Source organism: Mus caroli, unplaced genomic scaffold (assembly GCF_978045245.1).
Source record: "Mus caroli unplaced genomic scaffold, Mus_caroli_1 scaffold_20, whole genome shotgun sequence".
Lineage (NCBI taxonomy): Eukaryota > Metazoa > Chordata > Mammalia > Rodentia > Muridae > Mus > Mus caroli.
In genome coordinates this window covers 19,569,742-19,594,457 of record NW_028227275.1, presented here as the reverse complement: position 1 = coordinate 19,594,457, position 24,716 = coordinate 19,569,742, and the positions used below count along the sequence as shown (strand labels likewise).

The 24,716-nt window shown below is 51.1% G+C and overlaps 1 protein-coding gene across 1 annotated transcript in view; it reads right to left on the bottom strand.

Annotated features, from left to right (window-relative positions):
* The window catches only part of Slit1 (slit guidance ligand 1), a 145,550-nt gene extending 130,496 nt beyond the window's left edge, over window positions 1–15,054 (bottom strand). The window contains exons 1-2 of the mRNA XM_021151346.2: window positions 14,598–15,054; window positions 511–582 (exon numbers count right to left, since the gene is read on the bottom strand). Coding sequence (XP_021007005.1) covers window positions 511–582; window positions 14,598–14,794 — 269 coding nt within the window. The 5' untranslated portion in view covers window positions 14,795–15,054. The remainder of the gene's footprint in view (window positions 1–510; window positions 583–14,597) is intronic.
* Between the last annotated feature and the right edge of the window lie 9,662 nt (window positions 15,055–24,716).

Here is a 24,716-nt window from a genome sequence, read left to right as displayed (position 1 = left end):
TGATGTGGTAATCTGGGTAGGCCTTGATACCCAAGGACTAGTGAGTCCTCTCTGCATGCTCACAGAGCCAGGCCATGTAAGGTCACACTGCACAGATGTCTGATCAGGAACCAACCTGTGACACCTTGATCCAGGATCTCAGCCTCCAGAGCCCGAGCAAAGCCTAGCTGAGATTTAGGTCCTGCCTATGGTGTTCCACCAGAGAAGGCATAACTGAACAGAGACCTATAGACTCTCCATGCCACCTGCTCTTCCCTTATCCCAGAGACAGAAATAGCCAAGAGGTGCCCTGTCCAAGTCCTCCGTGCCCATTCTTCTCAGCCATGGGGGAGGCAGTAAGCTCTCTAGATCAGGACACTCAACATCACCCCACTCCACCTGCTCAGGAGGCCCTTGACTCCCCAATAGAAGGCCTATGCTAGCTTATGGCTCTCAAACTCCCATCCAGAACTCCAGACCCAAGGCTGAGGTGAGGGTAGAGGCAGACTGTGATGGGAACCCCATACTCACAACACTCGAAGCTGCTTGAGGCCAGCAAAGTCATGCTTGTGGATCCGAGTGATGTTGTTGCCATTGAGTTCCCTGGGAGAGAAAGGGGGAAGGCAACAGTGGCGTGAGTGGTCGGGACCCCCAGGGCTCAGCTCATCCCCAGCTCAGCTCAAGCCATTTGCCTCACCAGTGAGGTGAAGCCCAGCACATCACTTCTCCCTGCACCCTGCCACCCACCAAGAAGCCCAACAGCCTGGGGCCTTTGAGCATTCCATGCTCCTGCTACAGGAACAATAAACATGGCTCACTGTTGAGGTGTGCAGAAACCCCAAGCATGGTTTCACCCTGGGGACTCAGCCTAGATGGAGAGACAGATCACAAAGCAAAGAATCTGGAAGTAGGCCATGGGAGCCACTCAGGGTTATCCTAGCCAAACCTCAGAATTCCCAACCACAAAATGAAGGGCACCAATTGTGACAGCCTCATAGTGTTACACCGGCATACGTAGGTAAGGACCATAGCTGCCCTTGGGGACAGCCGCAGTATCATCATGAATGACAGTGGTTCGTATTCTGACAGGAGAAGCAGAGGAGAGCCATGCAGTTCAGGAGCCCTGAGGAAAGGATACTCGAGCTGAGGACCAAAAGACAAGGAAAAGCAAACTCAAGCAAGAGCTCACTGAGTCAGCCCAAGTGTCTGAGGGGAGTGAGAAACAGCCTGAGAGTTGGGGACTGTGGGTCCAGGCAAACCCAGTGCAAGCAGAGAAAAAGCTAGAAACCAGTGAAGGTCTCACACAGGGCCCCATAGACTTTCCTGGGGTGGCTAACAGGAGAATATAACCAAGTAGAGAAGGCTGAGTCTACTGCTCCATCCCCAGGGGTCAGACCTACTGATGCTATGGCTTCTCTTCCCACCATCGTGGGCATCAGCTCTGTCTTCCCTTCCAAGGTCAATTCTTTCCTTCTCTGGCCCATCTCCAGAAACTAGAACAGATCCTGGACTCATGTCTCCACTCTCATTGGTACACTAGACACAGACCACACCTCAGAGACCATATGGCCCCTTCCCACCCAGCCTCCTAGTGCTTACTCAGTCTCTATCCAGAAAGGCCCTGCTCAGCCTCAGGAAGCCAGGCCACTCTGAGGGGAAAGTTCTTCACTGTCTCAGTACACACTCAGACTGTCTTCTCCAGCCAGTGTCTAACCCATCCTTGGGACAGGAGCCACGCTGACTCCTCTTCGCGATCACTGTCACTGTAAACTGCATGCTTCTCGTCAACCTAAATTCCCCACCCCAACACACACACACACACACATTCACACACATACACACACTCATACACATACACACACTCACACATACTCAAACACACACACAGTGTTTATCTATAAGGCTTCCTTCTCACTTAGCCAAACAGTAGCCACAAGTTCCAGGTATGACCCTGAGCTCAAACCAAGTCTCCTTTGTTCTGGAGTGTGCTGAGATGTATGCCGTCTAGACAATGCTCTACAGTTGCTTCCCCTAAGAACTATGTGTATCATTTGCTTCCACAGGTCCCAAGAACCTAGGTCCTCACCAAAGTTGCTATCGTGACCATCTAACAGACAAGGGAACAGCAGTTCTCAGATGTTGGATGTTCTCCCAAAGACAACAGCTGAGAGATGACAGAACCCATAGTCATGACCTTGTGACCCTTAGGGCCCAAGCTGTCAATCAAAGCTGACAAGCCAATAGTTGATTTGGCTCATGCCCCATGTCTGGGATTCCCCATCCTCATTCCTTTTATAGTAGAATCTGAGGGGCTTCAGTGGTGCTCCAAGTTGGCAGACCATCAGTAAGTGCCCCAAACCCAGACCCTTCCTCATCCTCAATGCTGTGAGAACATCTTCATGTGATGACAGGCCTTGTTGATCTTTCCTATTTAAACATTCCTTCCTGGAATGGCCACTCATCTGTACCTTCTGCAACACAACTTTCCTTCAAACCCTGGAAGCACCTTCAGGAACCCTTGCTAGCTGACTCCTGAAGGCAGTACTTCAGCCTTCCTTTGAGCCATTATGATAAAACTTTCAGCTGCAAACCCCACAGCACAAGGTAGTTTGTATGGTGGGTTTGTCTTTCTCATTATAAAGGTACATATCTGTTGGTTATAGATAAACGATGTTAAAACAATTGCAGTAAAGTGAAAATGTGCCCCATAGGCTCAGGGTTTTGAACACTTGGTTTCCAGTGGGTGGCACTATTTGGGGAGTTATGGAACCTTTCAAGGGTGCAGCTTTGCTGGAGGAAGTATATCACTGGAGGTGGCTTTAAGAGTTCACCACCCTGCTCCACTTTGACTCCTCTCCATCTGTGTGGATGGAGATGCTTCCTGCTCCACCCATCTGTTGTCATGCCTTTCCTCCCATTATAGACTCCTCTGGGTTCCTAAGCCAAAATAAACTCTCCTATAAGTTCCTCTAGGTCATGCTATTTCATCATAGCAACAGAAACATCATAGCAAAAGTAAACAATAAAACTCAAATGGTCAGCCATAGAACCAACACTTGATTGAATTTCAGAAAACCAAACATACACTGTGAACTACAAACCTGTCTGATGAAAAAGAGCTGCCACCACACAGAATGTAGCAGCAGGTCAAAAGACAGCCCTGTATTCCATGAGAGCTACTATGTGCACATTCACTCACATGCACAGATGTGTGCATGGGGGGTGGTGAGCCTGGAGAACACATGTAAATTAACAGCTACAACTGATAAGTGGTAAAATATCAGGTGACTTTAGTATCTTTTCAGTTTACTTTCTGCACTTTAAGTTTTATAAGCCAATGCAGTATCCAAAATGTTTCATTTAAAAATGTTATTAAATTTTTAAATAAAAAATATTTAATTAAAAAATAAAAATTAGGGAGATGTGAACTTTAAGTCCTGGAAAAGAAAGAAAAAAATTAAAACTGTATATTACTAAGAATAACCATTATGGATAATCCCCATGGGCATTCTAGAATATTTTCTCTCAATCTGATGTATATACACACATACGTACATACATGCATACACACACACACACACACACACATACATATTGCTTGTCTCCCTAAGATACTCTCTCTCACAAGTACTTCTGGAAGGCTTCCTAGGGCCGTTTTATAAGGCAGCTGGCTATAGTGTGTTCCTAACACACTGCTGACAGAGGAAAGACAAACGCTAGAACCTGTCTACCCAAGACAGGGCCAACATGGAACTCAGGAATCCCCAAGCACAGAATCCCCACGAAAGCAGGTGGAGGTGGACAGGCAGACAGGAACTTCTGATGACATCTGGCACCTGCCTGTCTTCCTTCTCACTGAGATGGTGAGGACACTGGGACACATTCGTCAGCCAGTCCCTCCTCCTCCCTTCCTCCCCATCACCCATCTCCACGTTGAAAGAGACAGGATAGCAAGGCAAGGCATGATGGTAAAGCAAGTCCAGCCTCTTTTCCAGGAGTCCCTGCTAGTGGTTTCCTGTCTCAGCCCCAGCCTGCTCCATGTGCCCTCACTCTCAGTGGCTGTAGCTAGGTGCCCCCTTTCTAGGGAGAACCCTTCTCCCTTCCAGGTCTGAGGGCAGTGGCAACTTAGAAACATCATATAGGCCTTACCTGAGGTGTGACCTCTCGAGGGTTGTCAAGCCCTTGCCTTAGCAGGACAACCATGGCCTCTTGCTAGAATACACAGCATCAGAGCCTCTATTCCTCCAACAGGTAATCCCAGAGTGTTGCCATGGAGACCCTCTCCCAACAGACATGCTACTGGGACACAGACACATACCCAGGACCACTGAAGCCAGAGAAGCAGGCAGTATGCCCGCTAGGACAGCTCTCAGCCTCAGACTGAGCCCCATCCCTACCCTTACTGGTTCCTACAACGGCACAGAATAGTGAAGCAACTTGCCCTGTGGTGTACAGCCAATAGATGATGGGACAAAGATGAAGCCAGGCTAGAGTTCTCCCTCACCCCGCCCCCCATGCCAGGAAGCCTGAAGTTTTTGGCCTCCTCCTGTCTCATCACCCTGTCCCCTCAGCCAGTGCAGTAAGACCTTAGACAGAGCTAAGATCACTTTCAAGCTCTGGAGTCCCGTGGTAAGACTCAGAGCTTTGCCTAAGCAACAACCCTGGTAGCAAACGTCCCCACTTCTGCCAGTTCCTATGTGGCCCTAAAATAAAAATAAAATAAAAACCTGAATGGCAAAGAGATTTTGAAGACAAGTCTCCAAAGCACAGCTATGTGCGGAAAACCAAACCAGAAGGGTTTCTTGACCCTTGATCCCTCCCTCTCAGGAAGCAGGAATACTCACAGTATCTGGGAGTTTGTGAAAACACAGAAGGGATCCTTGGGTAGCTTAGATTTGAGGAGGCTCAGCCCAGTTTCAAGCTCCCCACAATACCTGGAGGTCCAGCTGTCCCCATTCTTTAGGGACCAGAACGCTCCCATAGTGAGCCAAGCTTGCACTGGTGATGGGAAGCTCTTACTAGGAATTATGTAAATGTCCCTGAACTGCTTGCCACACTTAGGTCTTCCCTGGGTGAACGGTCAGGTGCTGCTGAGGTAGAGCTGCTTAGGGAAGATTGGTCCTCCTCAGCACTGCCCAGAGTCCTGGGGCCCTCCCAGTCTGGCAATCTGCCTGCAAGTGGGTCTAGCTGCCTGCAAGGCCCACCTCAGGCCTTCACCCTTGTGCCAGCTTCCTGTAGAGATGCCAGTGGGCTCCCCACATTCACCCTGGCTGGCTCTCCTCTCTAGTCTGTTCAAAAAGCCACAGCCAGGGGAGTCTTTACAAGCTGTCAATTTGATCCTCATGTAAGTCCTGAAGTTAACCCTCTATCCCACCCCGCCCCATTGCTGTTGGAATCAAGACAAAACCTCCATATCATACTCAAAGCCTAGTGATAATGCTCCTCCAGTCAGTGCCACTGACTGGGGAACCAATTGTTGGATTACATGAGCATATAGGGTACTTTCTCACTCAAATCACTATGTACAGTATTTCTTTATTCTTCTCTCTCTCTTTTTTTTTTTTTTAAAAAACAGGTCTCACTATGTAACTCTGACTATCCTAGAACTTGCTTTTAGACCAGGCTGGCTTCGAACTCACAGAGACCCATCAGCCTCTGCCTCCTCACTGCCGGGATTAAAGGCGTGTTCCGCTATGTGGGTCCAGTAATTCTATTTTTAAGTTTTTGAGAAGTTGCCATCCTGTTTGGCACAGCAGCTGCTTCCTTGGATGTTCTCACCAAAACGCATCCTCACCGACAGGTGTTACTTTCTGTCTGGGAATTTTTTTTTTTTAATGGAAGCAATCCCAGTAGGAGTGAGGGAGTCTAGCCTAACTCAGTTCCAATTCCCTGTCATTTTCTATGAGAGTCAATCTTCACCTGGTCCCTTCACCACTGAGGCCTGGCCGTACTCCCGCTAACCCCCTTCTCTGACCTGGGACCTGTCCCCACACAAACATTCTGCATCAAGGATCTTCTAAAATAGCCACCCCCAAATAGTCACTCCCCACACACAGCCACTGAGTCCCTGAGCTGACCTCCACCTGCAACCTACCTCCCCACCTCCCAACTCTCCTCATTGCCTTCCACCTCTGGACCAGACGCCCCCTCCCTATGCCAGCTGGCTCCTTGGGTCTACCCCAAATGTGCACAGGCCGGGATCAATGGTGGAGTGGGCAACCAGGTGGCCTCCAGGCCCCAGCGCAAGCCCCTGACAGGTGCTTTGTAGTGCTGAGTGAGTGAAAGGAGCCGGCCTTATTAACATCTGAAGAACAGCAGGCTCCAGTCAAGTTTAAAAGCTACACACAAACACAGCTCCCAGGCTCACAACTCAGGGACTCTCAGCCAACCACTGAGCGGCCAGCTGTCCTGTCCCCGCTGCAGATGGCTCCGCCTCTCTGTAAAGCTGGTTTAACGTCTTCTCCGGGACTGCTGAGTAAGACCAAGAGTGTAGATTAAACTGTAAGGCATTTTTGCCCTGAGTCTGGCGTGAGGGTTGTAAACGATAACCACAGGCAACTCCAAGGTGCATCTCTGTGTTCACCCTTCTCTGACCTGTTGCCTACCCTCCCTGACCCCATCATTCAATGGCCCTCCCCCCACCATTGCCGGAGCACAAACAAGCGCCTCTCTGGGACTGCTCGCCTGAGTCTCTCTTGGTGCTGCCTGCTCTGCCCTAAACTTCCCACTATCCGCCAGGAGCCCTTGCCTCAACCCTCATCCTCAGAGAGTGGATGGCCCTACCCTCCTCATCCTCCTCCCCAACTCCGCCCAGTGCTCCCTCCTCAGAGCATAGCTCCTCCTTGTCACCAGCTCATCCCCCAACTCCTCTCAGTGAAGGTTAGAGTTAAGGGCAGTCCTCCTGTGGCCTCAAGGGGTACACTTTTTCACTAGGAGACCCCAACAGCAAGTGCTCGCAGATCTCATTCTGTGCACCCCAAATCTGAGTCGTCAGAATCAGAATCTCTGGGGTGGGTCTAGGGGTGTGCATTTTGTGTTAGATTGTGTGTAGTTGCTCTCCTAGGCTGGGCCGATGGGCCTCTCTATGCACAGCCTCAACTCCTGTTGAAATTCTCTGACAACTGTGGTATGTGAAGGCTAGGGACAACAAGTCACACGGAGGTGTCAGCCCATGGGACATTCAGAGGACACATCACCCCCCTGTGATATTCTTGCCAAAAAATGCACAGGCTCAACAAAACCATGAATAAAAACTATGCAAGCTGGAGGGGGCAGAGACATTTAAATGATCTCTTTGGGTTAGGGGCCAGCCTGGTCTACATAGTAAGTTCCAGGCCAGGTAGGAAAACAGTAAAACTCTGTCTCAAAAACTAGACAGACAGACAACTAAACAACCAAATCAATAAGCTTTAGACAAAATAACTAGCCAATGATCTTTCCAAAGAGTCAAGGTTATAAAAAGCCAAAACAGACAAAAGGCCTTCGTCAGACTGAAGGGGACTGAGGAGAGATGTAACTAAATACAGTATGAACCCCTGGGATTCAGGAGACAATATGTGGATGAAAGGAGGGTGGAAGCCCATTACTTAGTTAATAATGTCTTAACTATGCTAACGCCTCAGCCGGCTAACTGCACCATGTTAGCTGGTTGAAGCGTGCATGGTAGCTATCTGAATTTCTAATTCATTCAACTATTTTACGAATTAAACCAACTAAAGCCATTTTAGGGGAAAGGGCTTTGAATTTAAAAAATATAATAAAACTGTAGCAAAGACAACAAAATCTTAGTTACAGAAATCACATAGTTAACTTTCTCCCCACTGCTGGCTGCTACCTTCTAAAACCACTCCACCTATCGTACCCCAGAGCCAGGCAGAAGAATTCCTACTCTCCCCTCTTGGCCTAAAGACAATTGACCCCTATGGCCAATGCTCAAAGGAGCCTGTTAACGGGACACAAGATGAGCTAGCCTGGACTCCTACCTGCCAAATCTCTACTCTGAACCTCCAATAGTAATGATAATAAACTAGAATCCAGCAACTAAAACAATAGTGCACAAGTCTGTTAAAGATGGACAAAGGATGGAGAAGAAGGCAAGAGTCTTCTAACCAGTAACAGGGAAGAAAAGATGAGACCAAGAATCAGCCATTGGCTCTGAAGCCCTAGGGCAAAGTTCTGAAGAATGGGTTACACACACAGCTTCAAAATATCTCCCAGAAATTACTTAACAACACAGAAGAAAACCCCAGACATCTATGTACCTAGGATCAAAGCTAGAATGACCAATGCCAGAACAAACTGACATTGTGTGTCTTCTCATGGGACACAAAATAGGAAGCCATGTGATTTATTTAGAATTCTTAGTTAAAATGGGATGCAGTCCTGAGGAACAACTGGATAAAGTCAAGCTGAAAGACACATTGCCTAATAGCTGGCCTGTAGTCCTCAATACGTCAAAGTCAAAAAGAACAAAGCCAGAGGATTCACCCCAATTAAAGACTGAGAGCCGGGACTTCTAAATGCTATCTGGGGTCTTGGGTCAGATTTTGAACCTGGGAACGTGTTGATAAGACACACAACTGAACATGGGAACTGAACATGAAGAACAGAATAGGTAAACAGTATCATGTCATTGCATGTTCTGACTTTGGAAGACTTGTTGCTCTTAGAAAACACACAAATACTTAAAATTCTACAGAGCCTCCAGCCTATTTCTTAAATGTTTCAGAGGAAAAAAAGAATCAAGAAGCAGGGTGTGGTGCTGCTACCTGTCCCCTTATCACAGTCCTTGGGAGGGCAAGATTCTGGGATCGTAAGTTCAAAGCCAGCCTGGGCTGCAAAGTGAGCTCCTGCCTCAAAAAACTGCACTTGAGCGTGTGTGTCTAAGTGTGAGCTCGGGAGGCCTTTCAGGAAGGAGTGGAATGACAGGAACAGTTGGCTCGCTCTCGGTAAGGAAGACACAACTGACTCGGCCACCCCTTTTGTTGCCACTTTTCTAACAAAAGCGAACAAAGTATAGTGAGCACAGAAAGTCCTCGTGAGCGTGCTGGCAGTTTCTCCTTTTCTTCAGTCCCCTGGCCTGACGCTCTCCTAGAATTCAACCATGAAATTCTTCACTCCTCAGATGGATCTGCTCCCCACCCCCAAAACCGTGGCACTCTCTTCTGTGTGTGCCCCCAAATGTGCTCACCCCTCTTCCTGCCCCTCCTTTCCACCTGCCTTCCAGACTCAGACTCCATGTTGGCTCCAGCCCCGCCCCATCTCTCTCAGCCTCGCCCCCCCAGCGCCCCCGCCCCGCCCCGCCCCTCTCAGTACCACCACTGAGTGCCTCTGTCTCCCATCAATCAATCACCACTCATCTCCTCACTGGCTACAGGCTGCACAGTGGTCTCAGCCCTTTACCTGAATTATTTCATTTCCAATGTTACAGCCCTACAAGCTAAATGTCATCACTGGTCCCAGGAAATCGAGTCACTGCTGAGCTGCCCTAGGTCTCCCAGGTGGCTGCTGATTCAAACTAGGCCATTGTCACACCAATGCCTTCCTGTGCTGGAAGTTGCTGTGCTCCGGGTCCCTACAGACTTATTCTTTCTCTCCCACCCCGCTGCAAGCTCTCAGAGAAACCAGCCCATACCCGGACCTCGCTTGATGCGATGCACACACCGCAGGTGCCCAACAGCTGTTTGTTGGCCACGGGCTGGGTTCCAGAAAGGGGAGGAGGGGGTGGCAAGCTCCATCAAAAACAGGAGCCAATTCTCCACCTCCAGCACAGCCCAGCTCCCTGGCTACTGCCCAAGGCCCGGCCGTCATCTGCTCTGGGTAATAAGTATTTGTATGGCGATAATTACAGCATTTGGGAAGAAAATCCCATTAAGCAAGAGCCCTGCCGAGCTGCTAATGCCGGCACAGAACTGGAGGCGGCAACTCCGCCAAACGCCCTCCCGGCTGCTCCTGATAACGGAAAACACAGGGGGCTGCCTGTCCCCAACGTCGCACACGGGGTCCCAAGAGAGCATGGCAACTTTGGCCAGTACGGGCCACCTCCTGGCACATTGTTCCAAAGGGGTGCTGAAAAAGGACAGCATACTTATATTCCGGTGTGATCCAGGGCTCCTCGCCACTGCCTGGTGAGAGACCAGGGTACAGACTGCCAGGATGGAGTACTGAGTGGTCTCTGAATCCTTTTATGTCCTGGAGCTCTCTGTCACCTTAATAGCAATAATAATCGCCCCATTTGTTGGGCACTTGCTGTCTGCCAGGCTCTGTGAGGCACACAGCACCTCTCTGCCTATTATGGAGTTCAATACCCAGGCCCAGCCTTTGAAGCAGGTCCCCCCACTTTATGGGCAAAACCCCCCCAGGATTTGAGGGAGTGTGCTTTTCCTGAGCACTTATCTCAATTTGCAATTATGTGTTTATCTCTCTATCAGACCATTCTTCAGGCTCCCCTGCTGGACAGGAACTTGGGAAGAGGCAGTTTCTCCATCCACTCCACACAATGCAGAGAGCTCAATAGACAGCAGCTATCTGTTGAATGAGGGAATGCAGCCTTGCAGCCTTGCAGCCCCGCAGGATGTCCCAGCTGCCAAGAGGCAGAGCAAGAAGAACAAAACACCAGACAGGCGTTACCAGAGCAGTGTGGTTGCAACCCTCCACCCTGCAGAACCCCGTCTCCCTGTGTCCAAACTGCAGGGGAGAAAGGAAAAGCTGCCCGGGTACAATGGCCACATGCTTTCAGCTAAGGAAGAGCAGCCTGCAGCACGGCCAAGCCTCAGCAAGTACCTCCTACACCACCTGAGCATTCTAGCCTTTACCATGGGCTTCTCACAGTGTTAGCATAGGATGTCTTATGAAGCATCTTCATAAACGCAGTATGAATGAATCCTTGTGAAGTTCTGATGGGATAGCAACCATTATTCACACAGGCCAAGGGAAGGTAGAATATCACCCACATGCCACTGGACCCCAGAATATTTCCTGCAAAACTGTCATTATCTTCTTTATCTGTGGGGGAAACAGAGTCTCAAGCAGGAGAAGGACCATCCCTGGGTCTCTCTATACACGTTGCTCACTCGGAGCACAGCACAGTGACTTCCGTATCTGTGCCAGTGAGAGCCGGAGACACACACACACACACACACACACATTGCTGCCAGGCCAACTCCCCTGCTCAGCAAAATTCTCTCCTGAAGGATCCCACAGTGGCTCACCTAGCCCAGACCTTGGTGACAGATATGGTTTCAGCCCTTGGCCTCAATTCCATTATTATATGGATTCCAAATGGGCAAACCATGAATGTGACCATCCGGCCTTACTGACTGCAGCTTCAGGGCAAGCCATGCATCTTGGCAGCATGCATGCAGCTAGGGTGGGGTAGACCAACCAGCAAAAGGGATGCAAGAACATACACAGTAGCAGGAAAGCAAGTCTCACAGCTTGACAAGAAACAGACTGTGATACACCTGGGCCGGGGGTTGGGGGGGGGGGGAGAGGGAGGATGGGAATCAGCATCCTGACCTTCCAAGGGCCCTGTCCCACCTCTCTCCATCCTTTCTCAGACCTTGATAGAAGGTCTGGCAGATGTCTCTCCCTTTCTACACCCTGACATACAAGTGCCAGGGTAGTAGGGAAGAACAGAAACTAAACCTGCTTCCACACAGACTAAACCTGCTTCTCACATTCCTGGACACTCTGGTGCAAACATTGAAAGTGAAGACTCTTACGTGGAAGGAGAAAAGTTAGCATTCTGCCACCGTGAATGGACCCTTTGAGCCTGGGCACCCTCTGAGCACAAAGCCATGACTTTTCCAGGGTCTTACCAGCAGGTCTCCTCCGTCCTTGCTCTCCAGTATAATTGTTCTATAACAGTGAATTATTTAGTATCCCATCTCTAGCCCTTGGCCTCTGTGGTTAGACCAATTTTCATAGCCGAGCTGGGCCTTACACAAGCTCTTCCAAAGGTCTCTACAGAAACCCAGAGAGCAATGTCTCCCCACTTGGGAGAACAGGTCTGAACCCAGCATTACAAAATATATAGTCATAAAGTTGCTGGGTCCCCTGGGCGACCACCAGAGATGCCCAGAGAACAGAAGGTAAGCACACAGCCTCAGAAGTTTCCCAACCTGGGGAGCTGCTGGCCAGCCTCTGACCAGCACACCAGCTTAGCACCCCAAGATGCTCACGCTGGACTCCCACCCAGACGTATTCAAGGGGAATGTGAAGCTGGAGAAAGACCTTCCTGGCCCTTCCCGATCTCTCTTTATAACCCAGGCTCCTCTCCTCTCTGAACACGGTGTGATTCAGCCCTTGGGAAAATCTGACCTGCAGGCTACACCAGTCATGGCCAGCCACAGGCTTTGTGTTCAGGCAGTCATTCCTGCCTGTGTTGCCTGGACTCTGCTTGGCAAAACCCACCAACCCTAACAACACTCTCCACCTTCTAAGAAGTCCCCTCACCCCCCAAAGGGCTTCTTGGCCTTGTGTTCTCAAGCCCCATCACATGGCTAGCTGGGCCCCTCCCTATATCTTCCTACTAATGATCCCCTGCCCGGCCCTTCATACCATCTGCCTTTTGAAGGCAGAGACAGGTTCACTCTCTTTGGGGCCTCAGAACTGAGAGAGGCACTGGCTTGATAAACATGAGACTTGTCTCCCTGTGTTACCATCATAGCGCCTTACTGAGCGAGCACCCAGCTTCTTCCAGACATTACCTTCCATTGCCACAAGAACCAGAAACCCAATGTAGCCCAGACTCCATTTCCTAATAGAAAGCAACCAAGGCTCAAAGAAGTCTGGTAACTTGTCCAAAGTCACACAGCCCATAATTCACAGAGCTGGGCTTCTAACCCAGATACTCTTGCTTCCCGGGCTACCCCCAACTCTGCTCTGTCTCAGGATTCACTTCCATCTCACTGACTAGAAAAGACGACAGAATTCGTGAAAGGCAAAGCAGAGCCTATCAGAAGCAGTCAAGGTAGTAGGACAGTGGGAAAGCAAGAATGCAGAGTAGTTGAGGTACCAAAGCAAAGGAGAGGGCCTCATGTGTCTCCTGTGTGGGCTGCTCAGGGTAACAGCCCAGAAAAAAACACACCACTGGGTAAAGCAGGGGACAGAAATTTCATCCGGAAAGAACAGACCACGGTGACCTCAGAGGTCCTCCAAATAGACTTGCTTGTCCTTAATTTCTCTCTAGGTCCATGAGGCTGACTCAGGGAAACTCAGTTCGGTCACCCCAATTTCGACATGGGTGCGTGCGCGCACGCGCTCACACACACACACACACACACACACACACACACACACGCCAGTTCGCAACTAGATTGCATGCAGATTGCAAGTTCTCTGAAACTGTCACGGGAATGTCTCAAACCCAGCCAAGAAAGAGTCTGGGCCAAGCATGGACTCACTAATTGCTGGCCTCGGTACAGAAGTTCAGAGTTTGATGTAGGCAACAGCTCTCCCCGGGGTTTGCCTCTGGCCAGCTGAGACTCATGAAAGTATGCTCCTGAGTTATCAAAATATGTCTACCTTTTCTGACGTTCACTGTAGCCACCCAGGAGTGTGGACAGAAAGAGGAGCATGGTTTCAAAGAAGCCACTAACCTTCCCCAAAGTATCAAAAAAAAAAAAAAAATCTCCTGGTACGGTCACCTCTGAAAGTATACAAAGGCCCTGTGTGTGACTAAAAATCCACTTGCACGACCCGCAGACCCCCGGACTCACACTGCTGTGGTATCCTTAGGTGCCGGAATTTCACACTGACCACATTTGGCAGGAAAAGAGAAAATGTATCACACACGCTCCACCGTGCTCATGAGGCAGGTCTGGAAAGGGTGGAGTTCCCTCAAAATCCAGAAGTACAAGAGAACAAGAGGGAAGGAAGGGTGGTTTTTATGACTTGTCACTGTCAATGTCTCCAACCTTATGTCCCAGTCCGAGCTCCTGGCCTCTAGTATTATCCCTGAGCTCGCAGTCCAGGACTCCTCTCACCCTGTAAGGGTTCCGATGTCATATTCCTCCAAAACCCAAACCAAAGGCCCTCGGGTCCCATTGTCTGTCTGCCTGGGCTCGGGATGAAGACTGAAGGAGAGGGTAGGTTGCTTACACCTTCAAGGGGAGAATTATCCAGGCTCTGGGACCAAACAATGGGTAGAATAGGTGCTCAGAAACTTCTGGTCCGTGGCAGCGAGCCCTTGGAGCCCAAATCCACCTGCCCACTCAGAACCCAGCAAACCCCATGTGTCCAAAAGGAGACGCCGTGCCTGGAGTCCGTGGGAAGCTGTTCTCCTAGGTGCCCGGAAGGCTCCAGGTACCCTAGAGGAATAAAGTGCTGTGCAGTGGGAAGGACCTGTCACAGCGGAGAGCAGAGATCGCAAGGGGCAGGTGTGAGGAAGGGCTGAGGATGCTTCCAGGGCCCTTTGAATCTGGCACCTGCAAATGCGCTCCTGGTTTCTGGTTTCCTAAAAACCTACCAAGGCACTGACTCCTCTACTGGCGACGGAGCCCAACAGTCTAGCGCCCCCCACCCGATTCCGGTCCCTCTGATCCGTCAGGGTGGGAGAGCAACCAGGGGTCGATGGGGTGGAGGGACTCCCAGTGGACGGGCGGATCCGTACTCACAGGCGCTCGGTGTTCCGTGGGATGTTCTTGGGGATGGCCTGCAAACCCGTGCCGTGGCAGTCCACCGTAGTGCCGGTGCAGGTGCAGAGGGCGGGGCACGCCGTGGCCCCCAGGCGCCACGCGGCTGCCCACAGCAGCAGCCACAGCTCCGGTCGGCTCAACCCCGAAGAGGACCCGCGCTGGGGCGTTAGCGCCATGGTGCCTTCGCCGTGTCCCGTTCGCGTGCCAGACGGCCGCAGCCGCTGACCATCCCCGTCCGGGGCTAGCTCCAGGTGCTATCCCCACCGAAGGACCGAAGAGCCGGTGGAATCGTGCGATGCGCCCTTGCGGATCGAGTGGCACCTGGATGCTCCCAGCGACAGCGTCTGTGCGTAGACCCAGGAAAGGCGTCTTAAGCGGAGGGCGCTCAGCTCCTCTCCCAGTGCTCGCTGCCGGCGTCTCCCTCTCCCTCCAGCTCCCAACTGACTGCTGTGAGGAGGAAAATGGGCAGGCCCCGCGCGCGCGCACACACACACACACCTCGCGCGCGCGCGCACACACACACACACACACACATACACACTCACACCCGCACGCTCGCTCACACCCGGCAGTCATCCATCAATCGAAAAGCACACTTCCAGGGCCAGACTCCTTCCCGCCCTCCCCCCAAGCACGGACCACCGCCCGCCTCCTCCCCACCTCTTTTCTGCTGCTGCAGAGGTCCAGCCGCTGGCATACAGTTTCAAAGGTGCAACCTCCCAGGCGCCAAGGGCTGCGGGGGCCCGGGAAAGGGGGCTTACAGACTGAACCTGCTCTGTAAGCTACACACACACACACACACACACACACACACACACACACACTGCAATGATGTGTACATTTAGACCAGTCACTTCAGTACCCTCAGCTACTAGGGCAGAGGAGCAAAAAGATTTTTTCCCTACATCTTCCCTTCCCTGGGACCACAGACTTCCCCAATGGCTGAAGAGGTCACTAGGTCCCACCAACTTCCTTTGTCAACTGTTGGTGAGGTTTCTTGTACCAGGTGGCCTCTCCAAGCTGTCTTTCCTTGCCCAGCCTGGGACCTTGAAGGAAGAGACTTGAGAGAATATAAAAGCCTCAGGCCAGGTTAGTCGTCTCCCTCAACACATACTAATGGCAGAACCTAACCTCTTCCAGGAACAGAAGCCAGCCAGCTGGAATGACAGGAGTCCTGACAGGACTTTTTAAGTCCGGAGGGGAGGTGTTTTCTACACAAGCCTCTTTACTGGTGTACCAATAGGAAGCCACCTTGGAAATCCAGCAACTAACCTCTCCGCATCTGGCAGGTGAAAACAGAAGAAAAGGAATATTTGGTCCTCTCAAAAGGCCAGAGTGGAGAGAACACAGAGCCTGTTTAGAAGAAAAAAACACCACCCAGTCAACTGGCACCCGAATAGGACCTCGGGCCTCACAGCCCCATGGGCAAGGAGTTTTCTTATTCTGACAGAGTTGGGGATGTGGGTGTGAATAGGAAATCCAGTGAGGGACAGAATTCCCTCCAACCCCAGAAAAGAGAAAGCACCTCCCCCAAAGCGGACAGCTGTGGCTTTCTGGGTCTCTAAAGTGCTGAGCTCTGGAAGTGAGGGGATCTAGCTGAGACATCTGTCATCCCATTGATCAACAGGGTTGATCTGGTGATCTGCGTGTCGCTGTGGGTGTCCCCTTCCTCCTATTCCACACCATGTGCATCCCTTCCGAAGCTTTGCACTCAAAGAGAAGGACTTCCCCGCCCCCCCCCCCCATAAAGATGGCTCTGTCGAGCATTCCTCTGTTGGAAACTCCACGCAAGCTTTGGAGTTCATGTTGAGCTGAGCTCCGGGAGTCAGGGCCCTATGTGCAGATAACAACTGGGCACCAGAGGTAGCTCAGATGGTCAAGAGTCAAAAGCCCCCCTAGTGGAGCTGCTGCAGGGTCCCGCTTCTTGGGGGGTGGGGGGAAGCAGAACCTAAGCCCAGCAATGACAGCAGTTTGTCACAGTGGTGAAATACTGAAGTCACCACATGATTAGAGGCGTGGGACTCACCTGGAACCATTTTTTTTTAAGATTTATTTATTTATTATATGTAAGTACACTGTAGCTGTCTTCAGACACTCCAGAAGAGGGAGTCAGATCTCGTTACGGATGGTTGTGAGCCACCATGTGGTTGCTGGGATTTGAACTCCAGACCTTTGGAAGAGCAGTCGGGTGCTCTTACCCACTGAGCCATCTCACCAGCCCACCTGGTACCATTGTATGCTTGGTTGTTTTCCCTCTGGATCAGACTCTTCCAGTTACTTTACCGTATACTGCATAAGGCCCCGTGGTCAGCATGGCACACTTGAATGACTGACTTCATTCAAGACAAGCTCTAGACCACACTTCTGATCAGAGCACAGTCTCTACATCCCAGCTCTATCTCTTGAAGACAAATTTGGTAGCTTGGGGAGGGAGCTTTCTCTGCCAGTCCTTACAGTGTGATATCAAGAGCTTCTATCACTGGGATCTGAATATAAAAGGGCCACTTGCCTCTTTTCCCAGAAAGCCAGCCTATCCTCTAAGGACTTTTCCCCCTCCCTCCCTCCCGTCCTCCAGCACTAGGAAATCCTCACACTTTAGTGTCTTAATTGTCTACTCCTCAATAGTTGAAGCTGTTCACACTGGTGTTCCTTCCCTGACACCCCACTAGCAAAGTGCCACCCCTTTGCGTCCCTCACTTCCTCCTCTGGCACCAACCCCAGCATTTGGCACTTAGTAGGCCCATCACAGACAGTGCCCAAACTATGTACGCCTCCAACCTTCTGCTCCAGAGGTGTTCCTCTCTCCCAACCCCGTAATCTCAGAGGCTCCTAGAAGCCAGGACCCATGTGGGGAAGGGGAGAGTGTTGATTAACTGGGCCACATGCCCTGGAGTCCTCGGAGTGGCAGGGAGAACGGGGATGGGGAGGGGTGAGAGGAGGCGGGCAGGGGTGCAAGATCAACCTTGCTCATGGCTCTACACCAGAAGCTTCCAGATTAGCCTGGCCAGTGAGTTCCAAGCAGGCCCTAAGCCAAGTTGTCAACGCCTGGCAAGGCCTGGCCTCTCCTTTGAAGGGAGGGGAGGAAGGAGGGCAACTCAGACCCAGGACAAAGACTCCCCAGCCAGCCCATCATGGGAGGCCCTGCCCCAGTAGCCAGGCAGCTCCCCAAGTTGGCTCCCATCCCCAGTTCCTCCACCTCAGAGCCTGGCGGGCTCCTCGCTCCTAGAGGCAGCTTACCATGAATGAACACAGCTCATTAGCGCTCCCGGCACATTTACTCATTAAACAACCGCTTGGCCAGCCACATACCCCAAGCTAACCCCCTCCTACTTTGCTTTTTCAATTTCCTCTCCTATGCCCCTCCCTCTGGGGGTCTCCCTACCCCCTCCCTGCAGCCCAGGCCACCTGCTCCCTCTGCACGGATGAAGAGGAGCTGGCCTGGCACATTGCTTCTGGCAGGCATGCTCCACCAAGCCAGCTCAGCCTGCCGTCCACTTACAGGCAACCCCCATAGGAAAACACAGGGTCACATCTCCCTGTCCTAGTGGAATGGTCCATGCATGTACTGAGGCCCCTCATTATGGCAGTTGAGGGTCGTTGCCTTCTAGATAACTTTAGAGAGAGAGCCTTCCCTCCAGCTTTTATACAAGGGCCCATCTCCCCCAACCCCCAGGTCACTAGGGCGGGGAACCCAAACTGCAAAAACAGTGATAGCATGCCTGCTTCCCAGGGTTCCATCATCACTGCTTATGAATATTGATGGCTCCAGGAAGCCCTGGGACTGGATCGCTCATCAGTGAACCTGGTCCTCAGACAGCCGCAGTCAGGAAGGAGCAGAGGGGCAGGAATGTGTGAGTATGGAAAGCTTAGAGGTGGACCAGAGGGACAGGCACAGAGGCCTGAGGGCTCCCTACAGGGCAAAGCACTTCAGAAGGTCTTACAGGACAAGGAGACATTGGTTAGACAGCTGCAGAGTGTGACCCGACCCCTCAGCAAACACAGCAGCTGGGACAAGACACCAGCAGAGGGACAGCCCCTCAACAGAGATGCACAGTGGTGTGTGATTCTTCTTCTCGCTGTCTAGAAATACCTGACAAGGGCAACTTAAGCCCTGAAGTAGGCATGGTGGTGCGTTTTTAATCAGATGTTCCAGAATCAAAGGTAGGCCAATCTGTGCGTCCAAGCCTGGTCTCCACAGAAAATTCCAGGTCAGCCAGGGCTACCTAGTGAGACTGTGTCCAAAGGGAAAAGAAAAGAAGGGTTTGTATTGGCTCGAGGTTAAAGGGAATGGACCGTCACAGGCCAGGCTCAGTGGCAGGAACATAGGGAACTGATCCTGTTCTGTCAGCGATCGATCAAGAAGCCAAGAGCTAAAAGCTGGGGTTCTGCTTGCTCTCTCTCTCTCTCTCTCTCTCTCTCTCTCTCTCTCTCTCTCTCTCTCTCTTCTCTTTACTCAGTCTGGGACCACAGCCCGTGGCACTGACGCTGCCCGTACTCACGGTAAATCTTCCCTCCTCAGCCAAACCGCTCTGGGAACATCTTCACAGACATGCCCAGAGGTTTCTCTTCAAGGCGGCTCTAAATCCTGGCAAGTTGGTTTTGCTGACATCACAAGGATCTGGAAGAGATGAGTCACATCCCAGAGGCCCCGGGCCCAGCCATCCTCCGGTTCTGTACATTTGCCTATGTCACCCGGCCTGTTCTCGTGCTGAAACGCACGTCTGGATATGGAAGTGCTTAGACATGCACTGTCTCTGGAACATGTTTGCTTTCAGGGAAGGGACCCAGGTGGTAACAGGACAATGTCCACATCCACTTACTTTCTGCTCTTTGGAGAGTTTATCCCATACGGTGTGGTGTAACTACCATCACACACGTGCTATTTGAAAAGTCATTTGGGAGTGCCCACTACCTATGCTGATTCCTCGGAGCATAGGTCTACTTTGTGGGTTTCCAAAGACTGTGGCCTACGAGCCAAGGTCTGGTGTGCTGAGGTGAGGAGTTTGAACACTGTGGTGGTTTGAATAAGAATGTCCCCGCCCCCCCCCCCCCCATAGACTCATGTGTGTGTGTGCTTGGCCTGAAGGAGGTGGCTCTATAAGGAGATGTGACTTGGTTGGAGTGGGCGTGGCCTCGTTGGAGGAAGTGTGTCACGGTGGAGACGGGCTTTGAAGTCTCATACGCTCAAGCTACGCCCAATGGGAGACACAGTCTCCTTCTGCTGCCTTCAGGTCAAGGTGTAGAACTTCCAGTCCCTTCTCCAGCGCCATGTCTGACTCCATGCTACCAGGTTTCCCACCATGGCGATAACAGGCAAGATAACAAGATAACCGCAAGGCAGCCCCAACTACGTGTTTTCCTTTATAACATTGCTGTGGTCTTGGTTTCTCTTCACAGCAATAGAAACCCTAACACAGACATGTGCTTGAACACTCTAGGGAACCACTGAAGGAGCCTTCGGGCCCTGACAAGGGAGCTGAGACCTGCCTGCTTTCTCTCCATTAGCAACGAGGAGGCCTATCAGAAGAGAAAGTCCAGAATAGGTCCAGAAACCGAGGTAAGCGATGGAAGGAAATCTAAAACGTACTAACTCTTGGACTGGCAAGATGGCTCACTGTCACTGAGTCACGGCACCATTGCCGGGCATTGCTTTCAGCCCAACGCTCACAAAGTTAACACAAATATGCAAAAACAAAACAAACAAACAAAAGGTTAAAGTACAGTTAGTGGCCCAGTGGAGGGAAGAAACTCGCTGGCCTCCTGTGTCAGAAGAGTCGCAGGCTGAGCTGTGAATGACGCTGGAGCTGGCTCTGTTGGACCACACACCGGCTAGGAGTCCTGAGAGGCTGGTACCAGCAAAACTTAGCTTTTTTTCTTTTTTCTATTTTGAGATATGGTTTCTCTGCCTGTCTTGGCTGCCCTGAAAGCCAGAGATCCACCTCTCTCTGTCTCGTGAGTGCTGGGATTAAAGGTGTGTGTCATCACTGCCCTATGTGACCTTAAGTCTCTAAACCCCCAGACATGTTCAGACTCCCAAAAGGCTGAAGCGCCTGAGACACACAGTACAGACTAGAGCAATGGCTGGCTCACTCGGCCTAAGATGAAGTGTCTTCCAACAGAGTCACCCTGTGTGGTCAGGACAACGCTGGCCTATTAAGCAAGAGACAAGCAACTAGAGGAGGGGAAGAAGAGAGCGGAGCCACCAAGTCCGGTGTACCACAGTGTGCTCAGTCACTACACAGATGCTGAGTGTGAACCAGGAGTGCCCGGGGCGGGGGGGGGGGGGCAGGGGGGGAGGGATGGGGGGGGGGAATCTCACCAGGCTCTGCACACCTCGACTGTAGTTCTCAAATTTGAAAGGTTTTTCACCATTATCTCTTCACATGTTTTTGTCCCCTCCATCTGGAACCCCACATCCACAAAAAAATGTCCTCTTGAAGCCACCTCCCGGCTCACCGGTGCTCTGCCCATAGTTTTACAACCTGCTTCTGTGTTTTGTTTTTGATGAGTTTGTTACTGTGTTGTTACATTCAGTGTCTTTCCTCTTTGGTCGTCTAACCCATCATCAAGACCATCTATTACGATTTCCCAAACACTGCAGGTTTTTATCTCAGGTTACAACACTTAAGACTGAACCTAGGGCCTTCCAAAAGTCCAAGCAAGCCCCATACCACTGAACTACGTCTTCAGCCCTCTTCGTTTGCTTTTGAGATGTGGGCTCCCTAAGTCGCCCAACCTAGAACTCATTCTGTAGCTGCTGAAAATACATGCTCGCACCAGCAGCTCCGTCCCACAGATCTTTACTTTTATTTATTTTATGTGTCTGGGTATTTTGCCTGTGTGTACGTTTGCTTGTTTGCACACCACATGTATGCCTGGTGGCTGAGGAGACCAAAAGAGGACATCAGATTCCCTGGAACTGGAGTTGCAGATGGCTGTGAGGTGCCATGTAGATTCTGGGGAGTCCTCTGCAGGAGCAGAAGGTGACCTTAACCATGGAGCCGTCTCTCCAGTCCAGCCCCGACGCCCAATTTGTCCTAATATGTTTGCTTCCTTCTATTTTCTGTTCACGTGGAATAGAGTTCTAATTTATTGATTTTTGTCATCTGTGTCTCCAGGCCTGCTTTGACTGATTGATTTTTCCTCTTCATTATGGTCCAATTTTCCTATTATTTTCAATCTGAGTAGTTGTTAATTAGTATGAGGCTGTGTGAGTATATGTGTATGTATGTGTGTGTGTGTGTGTGTGTGTGTGTGAGTGTGTGTGTGTGTGTGTGTGTGTGTGTGAGACTTGCTGTCTTTGTTTTGTTGTTACTGTTTTGTCTTGTTGTTTGTTTTTGCCTTTGTCGTCAAAGACGATCATAAACCTCAGAATGCAGCATCCTCCTCTCTCAGCGCGCAGAGCGATTGGGGCTGGCACTAGCTATGTTTCTTGTCACTGTGACAAAGTCCCTGCAGAAGCAACTTCTTCAGGAGAGGTGTTTGTCTGAGCTCATTTCTGAGGCTCATTTCTGTCCTGACTGCAGCCTGGGGCCTGCCTTGTTCACATCTTAGCAGATCGGGTAGCAGAGGCCAGGCCAGAGCTGAGCCAGGCTGCAAAGGCCCATCCCCAGTGACCTACCTCTCCAGCCAGGCCCCACAGCCCCCAAAGGGTCACCATCCTCTGGGGGACAGGGGTTCAAACACAGGAGCCTGTGGGGGACACTTCAGACTTAAACAGGGCCGCAGGTGTGAACACTGTGCCCGACTTACTCTGATATTACTGAAGAATATTTTGCTTTTCTCTGGAATAAAGTCAAGTTGCTTGAAAAGAGTCTTGTCCTTTGGGAACCTGTCTTTTTAGGCTCTCGTAAGAGCAGAAGTGCCCTTCAGTTTAGGACTGCCTATAGGCTTCTAGGACTTCCAGAGGCTTCCCCCAGAAGCAATGCCTTCCATAGGCTACCCCGGCGTCCCGTAAAGGCAGAGCTTGCCTTTCTGACTGGCAGGACACCAACTGCTGCCTGTCATAGCTGCAAGGCTCCTAACGTCTGATCCATTAGGGTGAAACTGTGGCTTCAGGTAGCTCTCAGAGCAGCACTAATGGTCCTGAACAAAACCAAAGGGCCATCTGCAACCCCCTCACCGTGGCTCCGCACTGCCACCTCCATCCCCCCTTCCCTGAGGATGACAGCCAGGTTGGCTCCTGCACTTAGCCCCACCCTGTACTCAGAAGGATGCTGCCCCACCCCCTTGACTTGTTCTTTGGCTGAGAACTCTCCCCAGGCTACAAACCTAGCCATGGCAGGGCTCACCACACTGTCAGTCTGTTAGCGCTCATCAACCTGCATCTCTTACTAAGTAGTTAGTGTCTGAAAATAGCTATGTCGTTCATATCCCCTGCTCTTTCTTCATTTAAGGCAGAGAGGTAAATCTGGCCCATTGTACCATCCTGACTAGAAATGGAATTTTGTGAGAGGTGGTTTTGTTTGGTTGGTTTTGGTTTGATTTGCTTCTTGACAGAAAGCTCGCTGAGTTCTGGAACGTTTGGAGATCTCATCCCCAGAGAGCCAAGGCCTGGAGTGACAGGCAAGGGAACCCAGGGCAGGCTCTTGCTCCCGGGGGCTGCAACCCTAGGGCACCAAAGGGGACAGTGCTAGAGGGGTTCCCTGCAGAGAAAGAAGGGTGAGGGCAATGATTTGAATCGGGCTGGTGATGCCATCTGGACCTGCTTGTAAGTGGGGGTGTTTGCTAAGGGGGGCGCAGCACAAAAGGGCCCATGAGAGCCTGCCTACAGACAAAGGAAATGGGGGGGTGACGGCCCCCTGGGAGGGCTCTGGCACCATCTGTGAGGGGGTAAGCACAGACTTGCCTCTTCCCTGGACCAGCTCTGCAGCCCACATTCAGTTTTCCAGCCACCCTGTCCTCAGTTTCCCTTGTTAGGGACAGATGAATACACTTCAGTCCAGGACAGTTGAATGCTTCACAGGATGTCAGAGAAGCATCCGCAAGCCTCACTCTAGTTATGGAAGCAGACTCCCTAGAGTAGTGATTTACCAAAAGGCTCAGAGCAAAGTCCCCGCTCCGAATGCCTGGCATATTGAACTTCATCTTTCGGTGTCTGCCTGCCATCTACAGGTAAGCACCACGCTGTTCCTGACCCAGGACCAGCTAGCAAACGCTCAGTAAGTGTGTGCAACTGAAATAAACTGGAATGGAAACAGAAAAACAGGCCCTGAATCTTTGGGGAATTACAGACTCCAGAAATCTAGGCGATCCTGGGACTAAGGATGGACGTGGTAGAGCCTCACGTGTGCAGAGCCCTGGGTCTACAAAAGGAAAAAAAAAAAAAAAAGAGGGGAGAGAAGAAAAGACCAAAGTGAGGGAGGGAGAGGGGCAAATGAGAGGAGGGGGGATGCGACCCAAGAACACTAACAGGTGTTCAAACCAGGGCAGAAAATACTGGACAAGCTAACTCAACTCAGGCCCTGCCCAGGGAGCTTGATCCTCCACAGGGAAAATAAGAGCTGTCCTTCCCCCGCACCCCCATACACACTCTCTCTTTCTCTCAAGGCTCAGGGTAGGGAGAGTCCAAAGGCGTCGTCTTAATGACTCAATGCTAGGGCCAGAGAGATGGCTCCGTGGCTAAGAGCCTAAAATGTTCTTGCAGAGGACCAGAGTCCAGTTCCAGCACTGTGCCTCCCACCCCAGGGTATCTGATGTCCTTTTCTGGACTCCACGGGCACCTGAACACATGTACGCATACCCTTGTGTATATACACACACACACATCATTAAAAATTAAATAAAAACCTACAAGCTTTGTGTTGAGGGGCAGGGAGCAGGATGTATACCAGATAACAAAGCACTTGCCTAGCACACAAGAGACCCAGGGTGCAATCCACAGCAGGTGATACACATTTGTAAACCCAACACTGGGGAAGTGGAGGCAGGAAGATCTGTCATCCTTGGCTACATAGTAAGTTCTAGACCAGACTGGGCTGCATGAGACTTAAAGACCAGAACATTCCAATGCTCCCAGCTACAGTGTGTGTCACATTTTCCTAAGTTATGTGTACTTACTGAGCATCCAGCACAAACAAGCCCCGTGTAGCTGAAATG